This window comes from Rissa tridactyla, chromosome Z (assembly GCF_028500815.1).
Source record: "Rissa tridactyla isolate bRisTri1 chromosome Z, bRisTri1.patW.cur.20221130, whole genome shotgun sequence".
Classification (NCBI taxonomy): domain Eukaryota; kingdom Metazoa; phylum Chordata; class Aves; order Charadriiformes; family Laridae; genus Rissa; species Rissa tridactyla.
In genome coordinates, this window is record NC_071497.1 from 63,847,297 (window position 1) to 63,868,849 (window position 21,553).

General features: G+C 41.9%; 1 protein-coding gene across 2 annotated transcripts in view; it reads left to right on the forward strand.

The window, feature by feature from the left end:
- The first annotated feature begins 2,487 nt into the window (after positions 1-2,487).
- Positions 2,488-21,553, forward strand: part of ADAMTS6 (ADAM metallopeptidase with thrombospondin type 1 motif 6) — a 153,890-nt gene continuing 134,824 nt past the window's right edge. The window contains exons 1-4 of one of the 2 annotated variants that reach the window (XM_054186912.1): positions 2,488-2,687; positions 7,637-8,032; positions 8,814-9,178; positions 16,461-16,629. In XM_054186912.1, the coding sequence (XP_054042887.1) occupies positions 7,936-8,032; positions 8,814-9,178; positions 16,461-16,629 (631 nt within the window). In that variant the 5' untranslated portion in view covers positions 2,488-2,687; positions 7,637-7,935. Of the gene's footprint in view, positions 2,688-7,636; positions 8,033-8,692; positions 9,179-16,460; positions 16,630-21,553 lie in introns of those variants that run through there. The other variant, XM_054186911.1, reaches the window with a different exon arrangement.

Genomic DNA, 21,553 nt, shown 5'->3' on the forward strand with positions numbered 1-21,553 from the left:
ATTTTTCAACTGGAGCCAAAGCTTTTCCTGTAATATACCAGTTTGGCAAAATTGCCATTGGAAACACTTTCTCTGTGCCAGCAGCGGGTGTAGGCAAGAAAATGTAGTTGTCTGGGACTGGGAATAAATAACTTGTTGGTCTGAGCAAGCAGGTCAGGGTTTTGCAGAGCCCATATATCTTTGCTTGATTTAGAGCAGGGAGTTGAGCCCATGTGAGAGCCCTAACCAGACGGCGATAAGCTGTCTTTCTTTTTAGCTTGATGAGTATTCAATCAGTTATACACAGTGGAGCAGCTCCAGCCGCAGAAAGGCCAGTCTTCCACACCAGAATAGTCCCCAGCCCAGCCGTCAGACAGCAACGTGAGCATTCCCGAGTCTCATTCCGGCAAGGTCTGATTTGAAGGCAGGTCTCCCAAATCCCATGAGGATACCATAAGGATGAGGCAACTGGCTGCATGCCGGTCAGTTCAAAAGGTTTGTTTTGGTTCTGATGCAGAATGGGGAAAAAACTCTCACTATCTGTCCTTTTAAATGGATAGACTCTCCCAGTTCTCCGTACATACCACCGAGTTTGCAGAAAAGGTTGAGCAGAACCTGTCACAATGCTTGTCCATGGAGACAGACGATGCGGCTAAGGTACACCTGGCTGCATCTGCCGCAGAGCTTGCTTGGTGACCGTGCTTTATCCTTTATAACCTTTATAAGCAATCATCTTATCTATTAATTTGCTGCAGAAACGGGAACTTTGGAATATTAATAAAGGAAAACGCTCATCTCAACAGTAAAAATACTTGTTTTAATCGAGTAGACATACCCACCCAAGCAGAATTACCCACGCAGGCATACGATGAAGAAGCGGGAGGGAGGGAGGAGCTGGCTCCCTGCGCGCCCCGGGAGCTCGCTGCCCCCCTCTCCCTCCCCGCTGGCCGACGCAGGATGGCGCCCTCGGTACGAGCAAGTCACCCGGGGGCAGCAGGTTGACAACCTCTTTCCAGAGTAATGCGCCCCTCCGGATGGCCGTATTCCTGAGGAGCTCTGGTTTTACGGCTCCGGTGCCCAACGCGCCGGTATATTCCGCTACTCCCCGAACCGCTAATTAATTAAAAACATTAATTTGCCCAACGACTGCAAAAGGATCTCGCAAATAAGCGTTCGTTGTGTTTAGTGCGAAGTTTCGGGGTGGACGATGATAAATGCCACTACCTTTTTAGGGGTTTGTGCTTATTTTGCTACGGCCACTGTTAAAAAGAAATTTCACACTTACATGTAGAACCTAAATGGTACTGTATCAGCAGGGTTCAGACACATATACATATACATAGGTGTGTGTGTGGATATACATATATACATATATTCAGAGACAAGTATGCAGCGTTTGAGTCGGTGAATGCCAGCCCCGGGTCCGACTTCCCCACCTCGCGGGGCACGCAGCCAGCCCTGGGTGACCAGGAGGGCTGCTGCGGGATGAACCTCTTCTCGCCACCCTCGGGGGCAGCTGTGCTCCCGGACCGCCTCTCCCGGCGAGCCCTCTCGCAGGCCAGCCAGCTGCTGTGCGCTCCCCAGGAGGATGACACCCACTGCCCCCGCACCCGCACCGCCCGGGAAATGCTGTGATCAGAACCTCCAAACCTCAGAAATTCAGGAAGGAGTTTTATTATTTTTTTTTTCTCCTCTTCTCCTCCTCCTCTTTTTTTTTGGCTATCGGAAATTAGCTTGGCGGTGAGGAGGGCCAGTCTGACATTCCACCCCCGCCGCCTCCAGCTTCACGGCAGCCGGGCGATCCCGCAGACCCACAGCCACCCTCTCCCGTGCCCACCCTCCTCGGGACGCCGGGGCAGACACCGCCTCCGAGCGGCCCCGCCACCCGCGACCCCCGTCCGCCGCCTCCCCCCCTCCGCCGCAAACTCTCTGATGGTACATTTTCCCTGCGGTCCCCCCGCCCCCGCCGCCGTTTCCCGTTACCCCGACTGTACCCCTGCGCCCCCCCCCCCAAACAACGCCGCCGCCGCCACGTGACGCGGGGCGCATGCGCGGGCGCGCGGCCGGCGCGGGGCACATCTGGGGGCTGACGTCAGCGTGGTCCGTGCAGCTCCCCCCCCCCGGGCGAGGCTGCCAAGGCTCCCGCTGCCGCGCTCGGCTCGGCCGGGGCCGGCAGCCAGAGGAGGTCTGGGGCTACTTCAACCAAACTTTCCCGAGTCCTTCCCGCTCCGCCTGCCTTCCCTCCCTCCCTCCCCCCCGCCCCCCCCCCCCGCTCTCTCCCCCTCCCCTCTCTGTCTGTCGCTCCCCCCCTTTCTCCCCCCCCCCCCGTCCCCCCCCTTTTCAAACTCAGATGATATTCACATGGTATTTTGCACAGAGGCTGCTCAAGAGCAGGGCACCCACCCCCACCCCAATATAAGCCTGTTTTTCCTTCCTTCCTTCTCCCCCCTCCCCTCCTCTTTTTTTGTTGGAAAGACAAAATGTGCAGGGTGATAGGTTGGGTGAATTGATGGCATCCTTCCTCCTGCCAAGCCAGCCCGTTTTCTAAAAACCCCTTTTAGGAAGGCTAGAGAATTTTATTCTGTTGGAGAATATAACCCTGGTGGTTGCTTGCACAGAGGGGAAAAGCAGAGAGGAATACGGGAATCGTCCTGTGCAATCTCTATTGTTTGAAACTTACTTTATATCAGAAATTGAAGATGAAAACGGTAAGGAAGATTTCACGCTATTCAATGAAACTTTTTGCTTTTCTTGTGTCCCGGATAATGGTGCGTGCAGGGCTTTGGGGAGCGGGGGGAGGTTTATATTGCATTAGGCGAGGTGGATTTGGAGTAATTTCAGAGAGAAACCTTTGAGGATGGGGGAAGGGGGTGCGAGGATTTTCAACCGAAAAGAGTAGTGGTTTATGAAGTACGGTCTCGAGTAGTACAATTTTTAATTTTTTTTTTTTTTTTAGATTTATCATACTTTTAATACTAAACCGTTGATAGAGGGAGGGGAGGAAAAAAAAATATTCAAGCAACAGCTGAAAATCACAGCAACCCCCCAAACCCCGGCGACAGTCCCCAGCTATTCCGGCTTGCTTTGGGTTTAGGAAGCCCTGTTTTGGCGGCGCCGTGCCCGGCGGTGCCCGCTGCCGCCGGCAGACAAGTGCACGTTTTGTGCCGGGGGCTCGGGGGGGGTGTGGAGGGTGTGTGTAAGTCGGGGCGGCCGCCGAGCCGCAGCCCGGTGCCGGCGGGGATGTCGGGCTCTCGCCGGGCTCATCAGGAAGATGGAAGCGTGTGGTTTTGATTTGCCTCGAGCCGCCTGGGGTTTGCCAGACTCTTAACCCCGCGGAGCCGTGTTTATCGGTGTGTGTCTGTCTGTCTGCGGAGCGGCCCGGGGTTCGGAGGGACTTTGTGCGGTTGGGAGGAGGCAAGTGGGCTCTCGCTGCCTGGCGATGCGTGTGTGGGTTTTGTCTGCGCTATTTTCTTTCATTGTTGTACGAGAGCGAGGAGAGAGGGGAGAGAGAGAGGGAGAGTCAGACTCTTGTTTTTATTTGGGCTGCCGGTGCAACGCGTTTGGGCCAAACGCCAAGTGTCTGGGTCACACGCGTTTTATCCAAATAGATTCAGCGCTGCTGTCTGGAAATGGGCTGCTGAAAGTTAACTTTAGGATCAACTCCACCACAGCAACCAGACTCTTCCTTTCAGCCTCTCTAGGGAGGAGGGCTCTTTTTTTTTTTTTTTCTTTCTCCTTTTTCCTTCTGAATTTTCTTTGAGGGATGTGTGTCTGGTGAGCTCCAACTTGCTTCGACACTAGGGTTTTTTTTAACTCTTTGGACCCGCAGACGTGTGTCTATAAGATGAATGTGTATACGCGTTGGGCTGTATGTGTAGCCATTTATTTTTCTAGTCTGTTGACTTTTTTGGTGTGTGTGTGTGTTACTTTCTTTGCATTCCCTCCTCGAAATGTAATGACAGCTGACCCCTCGGCAAGGCCGGGGGGGGAGGGGGGAAGGGAGGGGGTTGTTCAGACGGCGGTAGCCCGGTCCCCCCGGGTGGTGGTCGGTCCCGCCGTACATCGGGATACGCACAGCAGCAATTCCATTCTTCACGCCTCGTTTTCTGGTTAATTCCCGGGGAGGAAGGATCCGTCCTTTCCTTTTGTACGTGTCGCCCCCCCTCCCCGCCCCGGGGCCCCGTTTCTTTTCACCGAGCCCTTCCCGGCGCGGTCTGCGCGTCGCCGCTTTCGCCGGGGGAAGCTCCCACAGAGGGGCACGGCTAATCCCCGGCTTTTGAAGCCCTGCGACGCTTTTCACGGCCAACCCCCCGATACCTGTAATTGAATTTGTGTGATTGATGCCCTCCCCCTCCCCCCCCCCCCCCCGCCTCCCGCTCCCGCCCCGTCCCCATTTCCTTAGCAACCACTCGTACTGCCGGCGCGGGCGGCCGCCCCTGGCCGCGCCTCACTCGCCCGGGATGGGGCTGGGGAGGGCGGGAAGGCGGCGGGGGGAACCCGTGATCCCCCCCTTCCAGACGCGGCGTGGGGACCGAGCCGTCGTGGTCACACCCCCCTGCCCTCTTCCCATGGCCCACCGGCAGCGGCGGCGCCGTTTCCCGCCCGGGCTGGGCGCTCCCCTCGACCCGAGGGCGGTGGAGGACCTGCGGGTTCTGTGGTGGGCGCCCCGGGTGCGGAGACCCCGGCCGCGCTGGGGGACGTGGCAGTCCCCAGGGGAGGCGGTGCGTGTGGTGATGCTCTTGGGATAGCGGTCTCCTGGCGGCCTGCCGCTCCTAAAGCTTCAGCGACCATCAGTTAAAGGGACGCTTTAGGGGCCCAGGGCGCCTTTGCGTAGATAGAGGCTCACAAGGCGACTGGTCGGAGCAGTTTGGCTGGTCACCTCTTCCACCCCGCGATTCACTTTCTGCTCCGGAGTCTTCCAGTATGTGTTCATGGCCCTGTTTCCCTTCGTTGAGTTTCGCTGCGTTGGGAGCTCATGGCACCCGTAACAGGACTGCCACTTTTGTCATTAGTACTTCCACAGAAATGCCAGTGTCCTGCATGGGCTTCCTAGGTTTTGAAAAACATCTTGTTCTTTTTCTTTGCAGGTTGACAGAGCTTTTATAATTAGTCAGGAGCTGTGGTTTTAGGTAGTGGTTCAGGACATGGAGCCACACCTGCCCTTACCGGTGGGTGAACATGTAGTTCAGCCATGAGACAGAGGAAACACTTCTAATTGTAAGCTTAGTGTTGGCCAAGGTGTGTCATCTTGACAACAGCCAAAAGTGGAACGCTGAACGTATGCTACCAACAAAGATGGAAAGAAAAAAAGGGTACAGGCAGTGGAGTTGAGGTTCCTATCAAACTTCACACGGGAAGTCCTGTATCTGGAGTTACCTGAGCACTTTATTCTTCATGTCCATTACTGCTCCTTAATTCGGACCAGTAATATAGCTGCATGTGGTCTGCCTGTATCAGTGCTAAAGCTGGCTATAATACTTCTGGAAAGGAGATTAAAAATTCTGCTGAAACTTTCAGCAAGCTTAATGTGAAAGGAGATTTTTCTTGTCTGAAGCTTGGAACGAGGGAGACCACTTCACACAGACCACTGCAAAGACACTAGACATGGGTGGCTGTTGGACACTGTTGGCAAACACCCACCATGTGGGTCGCTGGCATCTAAATAACGGACACTATATTTTATGTCCAGTATTCTGAAGTACCCAGCTCCTTAATTCAGGAGATCTTAATGTTAGGATAGCTTATTATCAGCTCAACAGGCTGAACATGAGCTCCCTGTTAGATTTTTTGGCTAAGTAAAAACTGTGAGGCAACGTTACCTCTATATATGGCAGTAACGAGCCATTACTGGACTACAGTGTCCAGTTCCGGTATCTGTGCGTGAAATGGGACGCTGATGAATTGGAAAGGGTTCAGAAAAAAAACTGCACAAGTATTTAGCCATCTGGAAACTGGATTGTACAGAGTGAGGTAAACCAAATAGGTCGGGCTGCTTATCAGGAAGTGTCAAGAGGTGCTCGTATCAGATTTTAATTATCCATGCAAGGAGAAGAAGGCAACTCATTAGCAGATAGGGACAAAGCCAGATTCAGTGACAGAAATGTGAAACGGGACATTCTCAGATTATAAATAAGGGACATTGTTTAGTGTACTAATGTACCTGACGAGTATGGGGTTGATTAAGTCTCTTCAAAACTTGTAAAAGTCTAAAAGCTGTAACTAAATATTAGCTAGGAAATAAAGGGTTTCACGTGGAAGGCCAGACCAGAGATTTTATTAATGTGCTTTGAGGCCTTGCCACATGTGAATGGCATCACTAAAGCCTTATGCGTCCCCAGAAAAAAATAGTACTAAACCCAAGCTGTGCTTGCAAAGTGTCTTTTATTCCCTCTACAAACCTGATTAAATCCAATGTGCTGTCTTGAAATATATTTAAAATGTAGGTATTGGAATGATCAGATTAACCCCATTTATGTGGTAATAATTAGATGTGTTTCAAATTGGTCTAGAAGTTTCCTAATATTAACTGTGATGTTTGTAAATAGTATTTGCATGACGTTGATTTTTCTTGAGATGGTATGCTACAACTCTTTAACCTTTACAAATAATCCACTGGCTGCAGGAGTATTACCCTTCGTAATGAAAGTTGTAAATAATTCCCAGAATTTTAGAAAGGCCAATTTATCTGCTGCATCTGTAAGTGACTCTATGCCTTTGGAAATCTGTTTTTAAACAATATTCCCTTCTTAGGTGTTCTGTTTCTCCATTCTCTGCCTCAGCAGAGTTTGCACTGTGCACAGGTGTGCTGCAAGTGCTTAAGGGGACTGATTAGTACCAGCTGATACAACACATGGTTTGGTGTCCCTTGATACTGGACTGTTAGTTGACTGCATAGATCTTCCATTTAATCCCTGGCTGCAGCTTGAGCTGCTTTTTAGTATTACTACAATAGTGTTTGAAATGCAAAAAAAAAAAAAAAAAAAAGGCAAGTAACATGTTATTTGCTCAATTGCGTGACCCGCAAAATTAAAATAAAAATACTATTCTACTACTACATCAAATTGTAGATAAGATACATACAAACCCCATATTTGCTAACAAATATTTTAAGAAGTAGAATATGTGTGATAAATAGCTTCAGATACCAAAATTTGTTCTTTGGTACTAGAACGTGCAGCATTCCCATCTAAGTGAATGAGAATTCTGCCTGCATAAGCACAACCCAGGCCCAGGTAATAACAAAATACATGCTGCAGATAACTGTACTCTGGATTGTTTCCCAGGTTCTTCCTTTGTCTACCAGTGTATTGGGTCTAGTTATTCACTGCTGAAATCAAGGAGTGCATAGCATTGATTATAGCTGGAACAAGACTGAATGCAGTATTTGAGCAACAAGAAACCTTGATTTTATGAATCCTTATGCCTATTTAATATAAAGTCAATATGCGCGCCTTAAGCTGTATGGATCTGCTGTTCAAGGTTAATGGTAATTCATGGTTTTTGTAAGATTGTGATCTTGGACCATAAAAGTAATAATGGTTGAATATGATTTCAAAATGTTACATTGTGTAGTTCACTATGGTGGCTTAGTGTTTTGTGGTATAGGTCTGTTTTAGTAGAAAGAATTTGCCTTGACTCATTTTCTTTTGTTTTTCAGGAAAAGAAATGGAGCAAGTTCAGTAGCTATCCAGTTTAACGTCTTACTGATATCTTAAGGAATCTTACAAATACTTATTTTGAATTGAGAAAATGACTGCAGATGTAGAAGAAAGTACAGGTTGTTGGAAAAGAATACCTGTCAAAATGTGGAACATCCAATAGCTAATTTGGAAGTAGTATAAAATAAATATACCTGTTATGGTGCGATTCTGGAGTGGAGTTAACTCGATAGCACACAGGTAGCTCTCCAAGGAGGAAAAAAACAACAAAAAAAAGAGCTTTCTGTTTTTCTAAATTATGGAAATTTTTTGGAAGACGTGGACATGGATTTTGAGCCTACTCATGGTTTCATCGGAATTTCACAGTGACAACAAGCTTTCATATAGTTCTCAAGGTAGGGTTCCAACCTCTGTAGCTAACAAGAAACATCTATTTTTGCCTTGTATTTGGGTAATATTTTCTAAACCACATTTATGTAATTCATGAGATCATATGGGCTCTGCTCTTAGTTTCATGATTCATTGTCATGGGAGTTTAAATACAGCAAAACTGATTAAATTTTTTTTCTGTCTACTTCTAACTGCAGGAAAGTCTTGCAAATTAAATCTAGTAAAATATTGTACTTGATAATAGTTAAGAGGCTTGCCATAACAACATTAACATGTTTTTAGACTAGGAAGTAAGGATTTAATCTTACTTTGATCCATTAATATTTGTATATTTTTAATGAAATGAAGAGCCATTTACGTGTTTTTACAATATAATACTTTTCATTACTACTGGTTTTATTCTTGCAGGTAGATCTAATAGCTTTTGTCTTTGAATTGTATCACTGGGAAGAATGTGTCCTTCCTAGGTTAGAATTTAGCCCCAAATGTTTACATATTTTGGGTCAATAGGAAAAGCTACGTAGTTAAAAGTGTCTGTATTTCCAGTGACATTAAGTTAGTAGGAAACTGAACACACTTTCTTGACTTAAAAAGAAAGAAAAGAACGTTTTATTTTATTTAGTAAAACGCTACATCTTGCGTTTACCTGAAGATGACTTTTACTCATGAGGGTGATGAGATCTAGCCAAGTATGGTTTATGTTTATACTACTACTTGTTGTTTCCTGTTATATTTTCTTCTCTTCTATGCCCACTCCCTGGACTGTCTTACCTTGTGATTACAAAGAGGAATTCCTGTCTTACCTTGAACACTACCAACTAACAATCCCAATAAGGGTTGATCAAAATGGAGCCTTCCTCAGCTTTACTGTGAAAAATGCTAAACCCTCAAGAAGGAGGAGGAGCACAGACCCTTATGACCAAGAACTGGCAGCATCTAAATTATTTTTTAAACTTTCTGCCTATGGCAAGCACTTTCATTTAAACCTGACTCTCAACACAGATTTGGTGTCCAGACATTTTACAGTAGAATACTGGGGGAAAGATGGACCGCAATGGAAGCACGATTTTTTAGACCACTGTCATTACACAGGATATTTGCAAGACCAACACAGTACAACTAAAGTGGCCTTAAGCAACTGCAATGGTCTGGTAAGTGCACGTTACGTGTTCTAGTATAATAGTGTGCTTGTCGTATCTCAGTTTTAATTGACGTATCTCAGTTTTTTTGGGTCCCTGCGGCAAGCAAGCAGACAAGAAGGTCCAAAAAAAACCGCAAAACCCGATCTGGGCCCTGAGGAAGAGTAGTCTTTGGTTTTTCAAGCTTAATTGTAAGTACTAAGACCCAATTCTGTAGTCCTTTAGCAGGCAACATTTTTCAGAGTTTACAGTGTCTGCACTAGGGCTGCAAGATTAGGTCTGTGCTAAGATCCTTACAACTTACAAAAATGTTCCAAGCCCGAGGGGCAGGGAGGAGGAAACAGTGCATCGTTTAGGTTGCTGAATCTCTCCAGAGGGACGTTGACCGAACTGAACACCCGCTGCTTGTCTCTGAGAAGCTGGGTTTAGGAACTTTGAGTAGATAATAGAGGAGAGGAATTGCATGGTGCAGAAGTCGTCATTGCTATAAATTCAAAGAGTGAAGAGGAAGGTAGGTCCTTTGCAAGTACCCACATCAGGAAGTAACTAATTTACTTTTTTTAAGAGATATTTTGTTCACATATTGTAAACAGTTGCCTTTAGAAGTAGGATTAGAAATTCACATCTCTCTCTTATTCTCATCTCTTCTTTTATTTGATCACGTGACGGTAGTACTTGCATGGGAAAAAGGTTCTTTTATTCCCAACAGAAATTAGAAAACAAACACAAAAAATGAAAAAACAGACTATTGAGTAACAAAATACTAAAATAGAAGGGCATGACTAGGAAATACTAAATCAAGAGCCAGTAATTCTTCTAGTAAAAATATGTGTATATATTATGGTTATTCATTCTGGTTTTAATTATTGTAGAACACTGGTCAGGCTTCTCGTTAGGAATAGGCAGATCTACCTAATTGCTAAGGGGAAAAAAAGAGTTTACACAGACTTACTAAACTGATTCCCATTTGTCCTTGGAAGTGCTGTTGAGTACAGTAAATAACATCTTGGGACGTTGTTTAGGAGTAAAAGCCATCTGCTTCAGACCTACATAGGTAGCATTACAGCCAGCTACTTGTGATATCCCTGATGCAGCCTGCGTTAACATTTTGGAGTATTCTTGAGGAAAAATAATTTAATGGGTATTTCTAGGGCTAAGTGAACTCTTTCAAAGAAATGTTGTTAAAATGGTGTTCCATTGAGTGTGGTATCACAGTTTGGTTAATGCAGACTTGTAGCAGATAGGTCTGAATTTAGTACAATTTTCACTTCGGTTTTGCAGTTTACATGTAATAACTTTTTTGCCACAGTTATTTAAGCTCTTAAACTATATATCGTCAATCACTTTGCGTTGGAGTTCTTTTCAGCTAATAATACTATATTATTATATAGTCCCCACTTTCAGGACTCACCTCTTTAAAAGAGGCTGCATGTCTCTATCTCCAGAGCTTCTGCTGGAAGACTATTTGCCCCTCTTGGAGCCTGCAGCCAGTGCTGTGGTGCCCCCGTTTCAGTTCCTCTCTGACCTTGGCCAGGGAGTGAGCCAAGAGCGCCTGCTCTTGCCTTAGCTGACTCTTGCAGAAAAAGTCCGTGTTCTCCTATCAGCTTTGCCCATCTCTCCCTCCTCTTGGTGCTTTTTTTCTTCCAAGAATTTAGTAGCATGGAAGGTGTCATGGTGAAGCAGAATCTTTTTTTTTTTTTTTTTTTTTTTTCCTTCTGGGCCTCACACCCTGAGGTGACATTTAGTATTCTCATTGCTGCGTGTTTTCCCTCTGTCCTCAGCATTGCTGTTTTGCTGGAGGGAAGCTGCCTGTTGTTTTGTGGTTCTGGGTGTCAGTATTTAAACTTAGTGTTTATAAGTTAACTTTAGGGTGAAGAGCTTCCCAGTTAAATCATCAGTTTTGGTACTTTCAGTTGTTGTCAGCTCTTGCATATTTCAGGTATTCCTGGTCTGTATTAAAGCAGCCTTTATCCAATCTCTGGGCACACCACGACTGGCACTCTCAAGTTCTTCATGGTCATGCCTCTTACTTGGGACAGCAAGTGTCAGGTGTCCACTGCATCTCCTAGAAAGGCCAAGCCACAGGCGTGTGAGGCTCCTGTCATGCTCCAGAAGCAGTGACAGGGGTGACACAAGGGTATTCCTCAGGGAGGCAGGGATCCTGCAGAGGGGTGCAGCAGGAGGCTCGAGACTGCATCATCCTCTACCCTACAGAAACTCCTCTGTCATCCCCTGTTGTCAGGGCCTTCCAGAGCACTGAGTATGGGAGTTACTACTCTATTCAGATACATCCATCACAGAGTTATTTTTAAACAATAATTCCTACTGATGAATATTTATTATACATCTGCTGGTTAGAACATATTTAATTGGCAGTGAATGCTGAAGACAATGTTTCTTGTTTTGGAATTAGTGATAGTTCAGAATGTGATGTGGTTAAGGTGTTGTATTTTCCAGTCTGATTGTTGGTCTGAAAGAGACTGACAATCATGTTCTGCATAGTCCTTGATTAACATCTGTCTCAAAGTCAGTTGGTTTAAGTTTAACTCTAAAACAAGTAGTAATCTTTAACAGTGAGTGTTGCTAACAAGCAAAATTTAAGCTTTCCATTTATTCCAGTTGTCTGTTAGGCTTCAGTATTGCCACATGAATCAAATTTCTTCCCCTTAGTGAATGTTTTGAGTTATTCTGTTTAGTTATTCACGGTGGTCAGGTGAGACCATGGCCTAATTAACAGAAGTTGTATGACTGTGAAGAACACTTACAGTATCTGAGACAAGTTCTAGTGCAAGGAGGGCTTTTTCTCAGTTTTGTTAGTGATGAGCAGTCAGTTCATTTCCCTGTAGCTGTTCCCTGTTTCAGCATCTCCCTCTATATGTCTCATTACCAAGCACCCCAGAATTACAGGCTGCTACTTACTGAATTTTCATTCCAGCAGTTTCCATCTGCTGGGCCCTGATTATGCTATAAATTGTCTGAAGTTATGAGGAAAGCTCTATAATCCAGCGAGCAGTCATGTGAGGAAATTGAAGGTCTTGTCCGGCAGGCTTTTTGGCTTCCAAACTCATATTTACTTTAGTGGATGTTACATTTGTGGATGGATTGCAGGTTTGCCCTTCTCATGAAAGAGTCTGCAACGAGCAGTATTTTGGGGCCTTTGGATGCTGGGTGCAAGGCAACAAGGCTGAGGCATTGCCTAAGCTGAGTATGTCATATTGAAGGAAAAGAGGAGAAGAAACAGTGGTAGACTGGCTGAAGAGAGAACTTCGCCTTAAGGGAAGGAAGTTTGTCTAATTCTGAGAGGAGCAAGTCTTAAAGAAGAAAAGTTTTGGAGCTTGTAGTAGGGGAACTGAGGAGAAACAAAACTTTTTGTATTCTGACCGATCTCTGTCCTCTGGCAGGAGTCAAAGCTCTTAACTGAGTGCTCAAACAAGTTTTCTGCAGTAGTGGATTTTCTCATTATGAACTGAAGGGCCCAGTGGTGGGAAATATGTTAAAATGTGTAGAGAGTGATTATTATTAGGAAAGCAAATGAGAGGTTAAATCATATCTTGAGGCTACTGTGGTTCTAAGTATTTCTACAGCATGTGAAGTTCCATGCACTGAGTAACATTTGTGCTGGGAAGCACCGATGCCTCCATCCAAACAGAAATGATAAAGAAAGCACAAAGTAGGCTGTAGCTAAAAGCATGACCATACTTGGTTAAAGGAGGAATTATTTTGCTGGAATACCTCATGTTTGTTTCATGTATTCCTAAATTCATATGTGTATCAGTTATTCATATTGTTCTTAAATTAGCTCATTTGAAAGCTGATTCTACCATAAAGAGTGCATCTACTTTTACAGATTATAAATTGCATATAGTATGGTGTTTTTGAATCATATGTAAAATAATGTGTAATTTATAAAATAATTGATAAAGATCAGAAATTATACTGAAAAGGATTTAGTGTTGTAGGTCAGAGTCTTTAGAGTTCTTTTTGGTACTAATATGCATTTGCATTATAGACTTAGTATTCAGAAAATTAAGCTGTCCCTGTCCTAGTTTCAAGGTGTCTTGTTAGATTCCATGATGTATTGTCTCAAGCCAGATCACTATTTTTTTCATCTTTAAGAATACAGTAAACTAATGCAGTCTTTTTGCTCACACTGAAGTGCATAGACAGCTGTAGACATACCGAACAACACTGACATGTTTTCAGAAGTTCCTGTTGCTACTACTTCGTATTAAAAATGGATAAAGCATAAAGTCTAGAAAGGTTCAAGGCATGGAGAAATTGTAAAACAGTAGTACTGTGTGGAAAAGGCATGCACTTACTTGTCCTCCGTAATTCCTTTTTGTGTCTGCAACTGATGGACGTCGCCCATCTGAAGGAGGTTAACGCCCCAGCTGGACAGCCTGACAGAAAAAGATTCCTTTTCCCAAATTCAGGGGAACTCCATGTGGATTCACAGATTTGTCTGAGCATGTCAAACTGCTGGATCCAGACCTGATATATGTCATCAGGAATTGGCAGTCTGTAGTGGGATTGGATAACACAGGACCTCAAACAATCTGTTTTAGATAATAATCTTGGGAATGTTGCTTGTAGTGATCTACATGGGGCATTCAGCTTTTTCTTAAACTCATGGTATTTTGACAAAACCTTTTGCTGGTCATTCTTATGTCTTAATGACGTTTCTTATGCTTCGGAGAAGTAGTTTGATTCACAAACTGTTCAAATAGAATTGGAAAACTGAAAAAAAATTAAAATTAATTTTTTTTAATACTTTAAAAGGGCATTATTTCAATTTATTTCATTTTCATTCATAAACAATTCATTCATTGTTTGACAGCAAAATTAATAAATTAGGTTTAAAATGGTATAAGTATGCCAGGCTTATGTGAAGGGCATATGCAGGACAAGCAAGTTTCCAGTGTTCATCAAATCACTTGGCTAGCTGCAGCAACTGACCACATACATGTTCTGACTACCTGGTGGTAGGTGTAAGTTAAAATTTATTTGCAGTTCCTCAACTAAATGTTATTAAGATCTCTTCTTAAACCACCATAGTGTTTGGGCAGATGAGATAGATGTCGACTGGGCATAGGAAAAATTAGTGATAGGCTCCTAACCTTTTTCACTGCTAGTACCTGAAGGAACTGTTATCGTAGTTTGCAGACATTCATAATAGTTTTTGCATATTAATGCTACAATTAAGTGTTGTTTATGGCATCTGAATTGACTCACTCCCACTGAGGTCGTCTCGCTGCTTAAAACTATTGGTTTCAGTATCTGATATAAATGTCTCATTCATGCTTAGACTTGTTGACCTGGCTGGACTTGTGTGCAGACATGAAGCATGTGTGCCCTAGAGTAACCAGATTTAGGTTGACCTGCTCTGTTGCAGATACAGAGCCACAGGTTGGACGGTACCTCTGTCTCCTCAGGCTTGGCACTAAGTGGACAGCCTGGTGGTGTTGGCCAGAACCACTCTGCAGGACTCTCTTCTTCTGGAAACGTGACACCAGAGCTTATAATGGCTCTGGATTTGTGTGAACCCAGATGTCTGACATCCAGACTGGATGCAGTCCAGACTGTCAAGGTTCTTTCTGCACAGCTGGCAAACCCAGTTATGATTTCGTTTGTATTTTCAAGACTCTTTAAGCAGCAGTGTACCAGTAAATGATTTATTTTCTAGTAAAATCTTAGACTCCAAGTAACAAGGAGGCATTGTGAGAGGAATTGGATACCCACATCTTCCAGGTGAATACAGACCCTGATGTTGCCTTCTTGAGTAAATAATTGAGTTCATAATGGAAAATACCACTGAAGAGGAACACTTATTGTTATAGTCACTGTGCAGGGAACGTGTAATTGAAAGCTGCCGTGTGTTCATATGTATACTTGTTCATATGTATTATATTTGGAGAACACTGTTCTTTCTGATGTGTTATACAGGATTTTTTTATTTTGTAAGTTTTATGTTGTTACTGAGATCCAGTTATTCTGGGAGTGAAGAACAGCAGGCATTAGATGTACAAAACAGCAGGGCGAGAGCTTTGACCAAGAGTACAATGGCAAGTCCTGATTTTAGAAACAGCTTTAGGATATTCAGAGCAGATATGGAGCGAGTGGTCTTATGGTTGATCATAGAGGCCTCATTGGAGGAAAAAAATAACCCCTTTAAAAAAAGGCTTATGCATAGTACTTGCTTTACAGATCAAAGGTGTGGTAGAAAGAACTTTGTCATTCATCAAATCAGGATATGAATGCAGAAGTTCCTGCTTCCAGTCTCCTACCTGTTGGGTAGCTCTTTCTCTGGGTGTAGAAAGTTCGTATGTTAAGAACTTTCTAGATATGGATGCCAGAGTTTTTTGCTTAGCAAATATAGGTGTGAAGGCTTATTCTGCAATATTTCTATATCCAAAAGGATTCCAAAACTGGATTTTCTGCTAAAGTTCAGTTTTAATTGCTGAAGGTTCAGGAAATTGCATAGTTGGCCTGAAATCTCCCTTTTCTTCCATAAACCACTTCCTGTTTGGAAGAAGCTGAGTTCACAAATGTGAAAGTTATGAGAATAGAATATCTACTATTCTGCATTGCAGTATGAGGAAAAAAAAATGTTCATTTGGTATAGAGAATGAGGTCCTAGTGCACAGTCTGCAACAACTCGGATTTGCCAGATTTGTGATGAGACCGTTTTAGGAATAAATGCTGTGTAGATAGTGTATCCCAAGTTAATATTAATAATTTTATCTTGATAATAGCTCAGTTTTGGAATTAAGCATCTGAATGTAAAATGCTGAATGGTTTCTCTGAATATGTGTTCTAAAATTAATCCTTTGTGCAGTTTTTCTTTGGTGCAGTGTGTGGCTTTAAGCATCTACCAGTATGGCACCATAGAGGGATATTGGTCTCAGCATTTGAGGAAGGCCATTTTGGCTTGGCGTCACTTCTAATGCATATAAATCATGTAGTTTTGGAACATCTCTGTGAAGAGATTATTTGTCATACACCAAGAATATCTTTTGCTTTCTTACCACATCCACCAAAAATGATGGGAAAGAACTCCAGAAAGAGGGCAATGATATTTTTATTCTTTTTTCATAGTGTTGCTTATAGGTGCTTACTCCTGCTCCCACTAAAACCAGTGGAGGAGAGCTGGCTCATTCATTATTTCTCTCTTGGCTTATAGTAGTGGATTTCTTCAAAGAGATAGATGATAATAAAATGTTTTTTAAAGTTAGGCTTTTTAATAGGAGTTTCTATTTTCTTTTGTAAGTTTTAATTTCTTATTTTCTTCTTTAAGCATGGAGTCATTGCTACAGAAGATGAAGAGTATTTTATTGAGCCTTTAAGGAATATAACAGAAGATTCTAGTAACTTTAATTACGAGAATGGTCATCCTCATGTTATATACAAAAAATCTACCATGCACCAGCAACGTCTCTATGACCACAGTCACTGTGGAGTCTCAGGTAAATGAGTATGAATGTCAACCCTTTAAAAAAAAAAAAAAAAAAAAAAAAGTAACTTAAGATGCATTTTAAACTCTTGCTTGGTTCACATGTAAGATACAGTGGAGAATGTAGCAATGGGAATCCTGCTTTTGGGTGATGCAGTGTTCCCAGTTGAAAAGTAGTTTTGCTTCCTTTTGAGATTCTGATTCAGTGTCTTTCAAAAACTGAGACACCAGGAGTAAGTTTTATGCCTGTGTTGTATACAGTGGTAGCAGTGAGCACAGGCTTCCTCAAAATGTGGTACAAATGGACCTCGTTCCCTGACTGGAAAGTATGATTGAGTGACTGAGCAGTACAGCTCAATGTTTACTAAGTGTTCCATCTCATTTGAGGAGATTTGACATGCAATACATGTGTTAGTATTACGGGTAGTAATATATTTGGAACTGGAGTCCACATCTTTCTTGTTTACGAAGGTTTATTGTGTTTTGATACTGGCTTTTGGTTCAGTGGGTTAACATTATTTCATTATAGTCAAATATGTGATTTACACATTCCTTATGGGAAGGATTTTATAGTTTTGATTGAGAGATACTTTCCTTGTAAAGCAGTTCTAACTTCCACAAATATGCTTTTCAAGTACTCTTTGACATGATTTTCACTTGGTTAAACTGAAGCTGAAAACTAACTTCTGAAGACAGCATGGAGTAAATCTGACAAGTTATTTTACAGCACTAAAATAATGTGGGGTTTTTTACAGAATTGAAAAATGTTCTAACCTTGTCATTTGTTTATATCTCAGAAATGGCTTGTTCTTAAAAGTTCAGTCCTGGACAGTTGTATTCCATGAGATCCAGTGCACAGGGCAGGCTGACAAATACTAACCTTAAAATAAAATAATATCACCATTCATTCATGTAACTTATTTCAGCTTCTTTTGGAGCTTGTAACTTTTACTGGTACCAGCTGACTAAACTCACAGTACAGATTGTCTACAAAGGCCGGTGCTTGGGAGACAGTTTTTCCTGAGTGTTTCAGTTCACTGTCTTTAGGAAGCGTCAGACTTAACATTAGATTGGAAACATTATTCCATCTACATGCTTCTAATATTGCAAAACGAGTCTCCTAACTAGTACTGCTTGCAAACTGATTGTAAAATAAGAGTACTAATGTATGTTCATTTTGTGGGGAAAGCTGTCACTTAAGCTGCTTGAAATACATGGAAGGATTACGAAATGTAGGATGATACGGTTCTTACCATTATTATATCCCTAGAAAAAGAGAAAGGATATTGGCCTTTGTCAGATGTTATCTTCTAGTTTAATGCTTAGGAAGTCATTCTCCTCCAAGGGGGGATGAAGCAGCGGCAGCTAGTTTGGGCAGGTTGTATTCAGTAGTTCTGGTGGTATCTGTCGTATGGATCATAGGATGATCAGAACTATGCATCTTGCGTGCATATTTTGTGAAACATGCAGTAACCTTCAGCATTTATTCCTCTGTGTATTTGATGCTGCCTTTGTTCTTGGAAGCTCCTATGCATTTCCTGAGCTTTTATATCTGTCACATCCCGAAGTCCTTAATTACTGAAATACTAAAGCACTGCTTTTTACAATCCTGAGACTACTATCGTGCTCATTCACCTCAGTTTCTCCTTTTCCTGTTGTTCTGTATATTACTTCCACTCCACGAAAAATTCTCAAAAAAAATTGCTCTCCCCCAAAACTGCAAGGTCTGTCTTTCCCAGATGACGCGCTATTTTAGTGTTCTGTGGGTACCAAAACCTTTTAAACTTGTTTTCTGAGCACTGTTGCAGCTTTATCCCAAAGTGACGTGGCATCAAAAGCATCCCCAGAATATCTAAATAGTAGAATCAAATACTATTTTTCATTTGCTTGGCTTTCAGACCTTAGGACTAAAGCTAGGTTTACAGTAATAACTTATTTTGCTAGTAGAATAAATCTTTGGGCCTTTTAACTGGTTTTGGAAGTTCTGAGCAGTCCAGTTTTGTGTTTAAAATGCAGATGTAATCAACCTGTAGCTGCCTTTTGCCAGTATATAATTTATTTTGTCTGGAGACTGATTTTAGCTTTACCTTCAGAACAGTTTTGACAGCGTAATATGCTGGGAGGAATCTGCTTGTGTAGCTGTGCCACTATTCACAGTCTGGCACGTTTCCCCTGCTGTACTCTAGGCCTAAATTTATTGTGTACCTGTTCTGTATCAGAGAATTGGTCAGGATTTGAAGAGTTGATACAGAGAAGGAGAGAAAAATTGCAATAATTCATAGAAAATGGTGTGGGGAATTGGGTGAAAGAATGATCAGAATTGGTTGGTATGGGCAAGTGATGGACTACTTCATAGTAGATAATAGGATTACAATGGCTAATAGAAGAGAAGAATTGGAAAGGCAGGGAGATTCAGATATGAATGTGGCATAGATTTTCATAGCCTAAATTAGATTTTAAGCAGTTAGACATAAGAATGTTTAAAAAATGTTGAATTACTCTTTCACGTGTATATCGTCACCAAGTTAACTATGTTTTATTAAATATAGCTGAAATCATTAAGGCCTTGGTAAGAACTTGAGCACCGTCAAATTCCAATTGCTTCAGTGGGATTTGAGGCCACCGGGTTATCTTGCAGAATGCTGTCTTTGGATAGGATTGAGATGCAACAAAAGTTGACATGAAGGCTGCAGAGTGGCAAATTAGTTAGGGATGGCTCTGCTATATGCTGCCTTACATAGTGGTTTGACTCATGCCAGGCTTTACAGTCAGTGTATTCTAAAATGAAAAAATGCTCGTATAAACATTAAATGATGATGTTAAAATAGTAAGAAAAAAACCAGCACATGATGCTTCAGTTCAAAATATTCTCATAGTTGCATCTTACTTTATGTAGCTTTATGTTGCATTTTGAGATCTTTTTCTGTTCGTGTTCTCTGCTCTCTCTCTATGTTCACCCCAACCTAACATCTTTTTAGGACTGACTTAGGAACACTTGGGTACCATAGGTGTGAACTCCATGTTTACACACATTTGGATTTCTTTTCAGTTGCATTTTAAAGCCTAATTCCCTGCTTTTTAAATCATTGTTTTGGAGTTAATGACAGTGTTTTTCTGTGTGTTTTTTTTTTCTTTCCATTTTTGCCTTTTTTTTTTCCACTTACTGATAGCTGTGTTTGATGTTAATGAAGTTTAATTTTTTTCTGTTGGAAAGAAATGGAAAAATGACATAACTTGCCACAGAACGACTTTTGTTAAATATATGGCAACATTTATTGACATGTTTTATCTTTTAAAAGAAAATTCAGTCAGCATTATTTAGTGTTTTTAAAGTAAAATAGCATAAGCATTGATGGATCCTGGAATGTGAGCCTAAGTACTCAGGATTGTTTCCAGCTTTCCCATAACTTTGAGACCAGCTGAAGCCTAAGCTCCTCATCTGATAAGAAAAGAAGAGATGTTTGTTTTCATGAAGTCTTCTGAGACCTTTGTTTGAAAAACGCTATCAAGATGAATCCAAAGTAGTATTTTCTTTTTTTTCTCTGAAAGTTTTCTGCATGAGCTCATCAGTTTTCAAATGTTTAGAATAGATTTGCATATTTGAGTGAAAAATTATGAACGAATGTGGAAACAGTATTGCATTTCTAAAGTACTCCTAGCACTCCTAGAGCATCAAAATCCCTCAGACATCACCATTTGTTATTTGAAAATGAAGAGGGGATTTTTTGAGATTTTAGTACAGAAGCTGTCAGAGAAAATTCCAGATGTTCCTAAATCATGCTGAAGTGAGATGAAAATCTTTGAACAATTAAAGCAACTTCGAATTTCCTACAGTAGGAAAAACAGGAAAAAGCTTGGTATTCATTATAGAATCCTCAACAGGCTTTAATACTTAAAACAGTTTTTTAGAATGGATTATACCCATTTCAGAATGAGGACAATTTTGTTACTGGCACTTTTTCAGCTACCAGGTTTATTTTCATTTTTTGACTTTTTTAAAATATTCACCTTTTAACGCCAACACTGTGGCCTCAAAAACTATGAAACACTGCAACAGTGGGAATGCTGAAGCTTTGTATTCCTGGTTTTGAATTAAACATACATTTTTTGTGGTGTAGTTATTGCTCTCTGAAAATAGCATGCTTAGTTGAATTACATAAAGCATTGCTTTTTCACAGAAGGTACTGGTCCTATCTCAACTGATCCTTAGCTGAACCCATTTTAGTAGTTAAGGATGTATCTCAGAAATTGCTTACTTGAGCAGTCCTGTTCAGACAGTTGTAGATGTAACTAACTGTTAACGATCTTATGTTCATCCACAACTTGCAAGAAGTCCTTAGATATTTTGAAATCCTTCTTAGGTAAAACCAGCCTAATAATATACGTTGATAAATTTAAGGTTGAGATCTGTGTGGGCCATTGTGGAAAAGGGATATTTAATACACACAAAAATGCCAGTTTTGCAGGGAAGGGCGGGTTCAGTTTTGTCCTGAGGACAGGAATTCAAGGTAAGTCTGTAGTGTTTGTTTTGATGATAATTACAGCTGTTTGAATTTTTAATAATGAATCTCTTGCATGCAAGAAGTATTTTTTTCTATGTATTTACATGAAACAAGTATAAGAATCAACATATTTCAATTAAAATTAGTGTTAAAAATAACTAGAGCAATTATCCCATGTCAGACCATTTTAAACTTCCCATATTCACGAGGTAGGTAAAACATAATCTGATAGCTTTCAGAAGAGAAAATTAATTTATTTGGCCCAAAAACTATTAAGGCATATAAGCGTAATTGCCTGATAATTACAGAGTTTCACAGGAGTGAGAAAGCTTTTTTGACACCTTATCAGCATCTTTAATTCCTTAGTATATTTAGATACTTTTTACCTTAATTTTGGATTTTTGGTTTCCGGTATGTTTTTTCCACATGCTATAG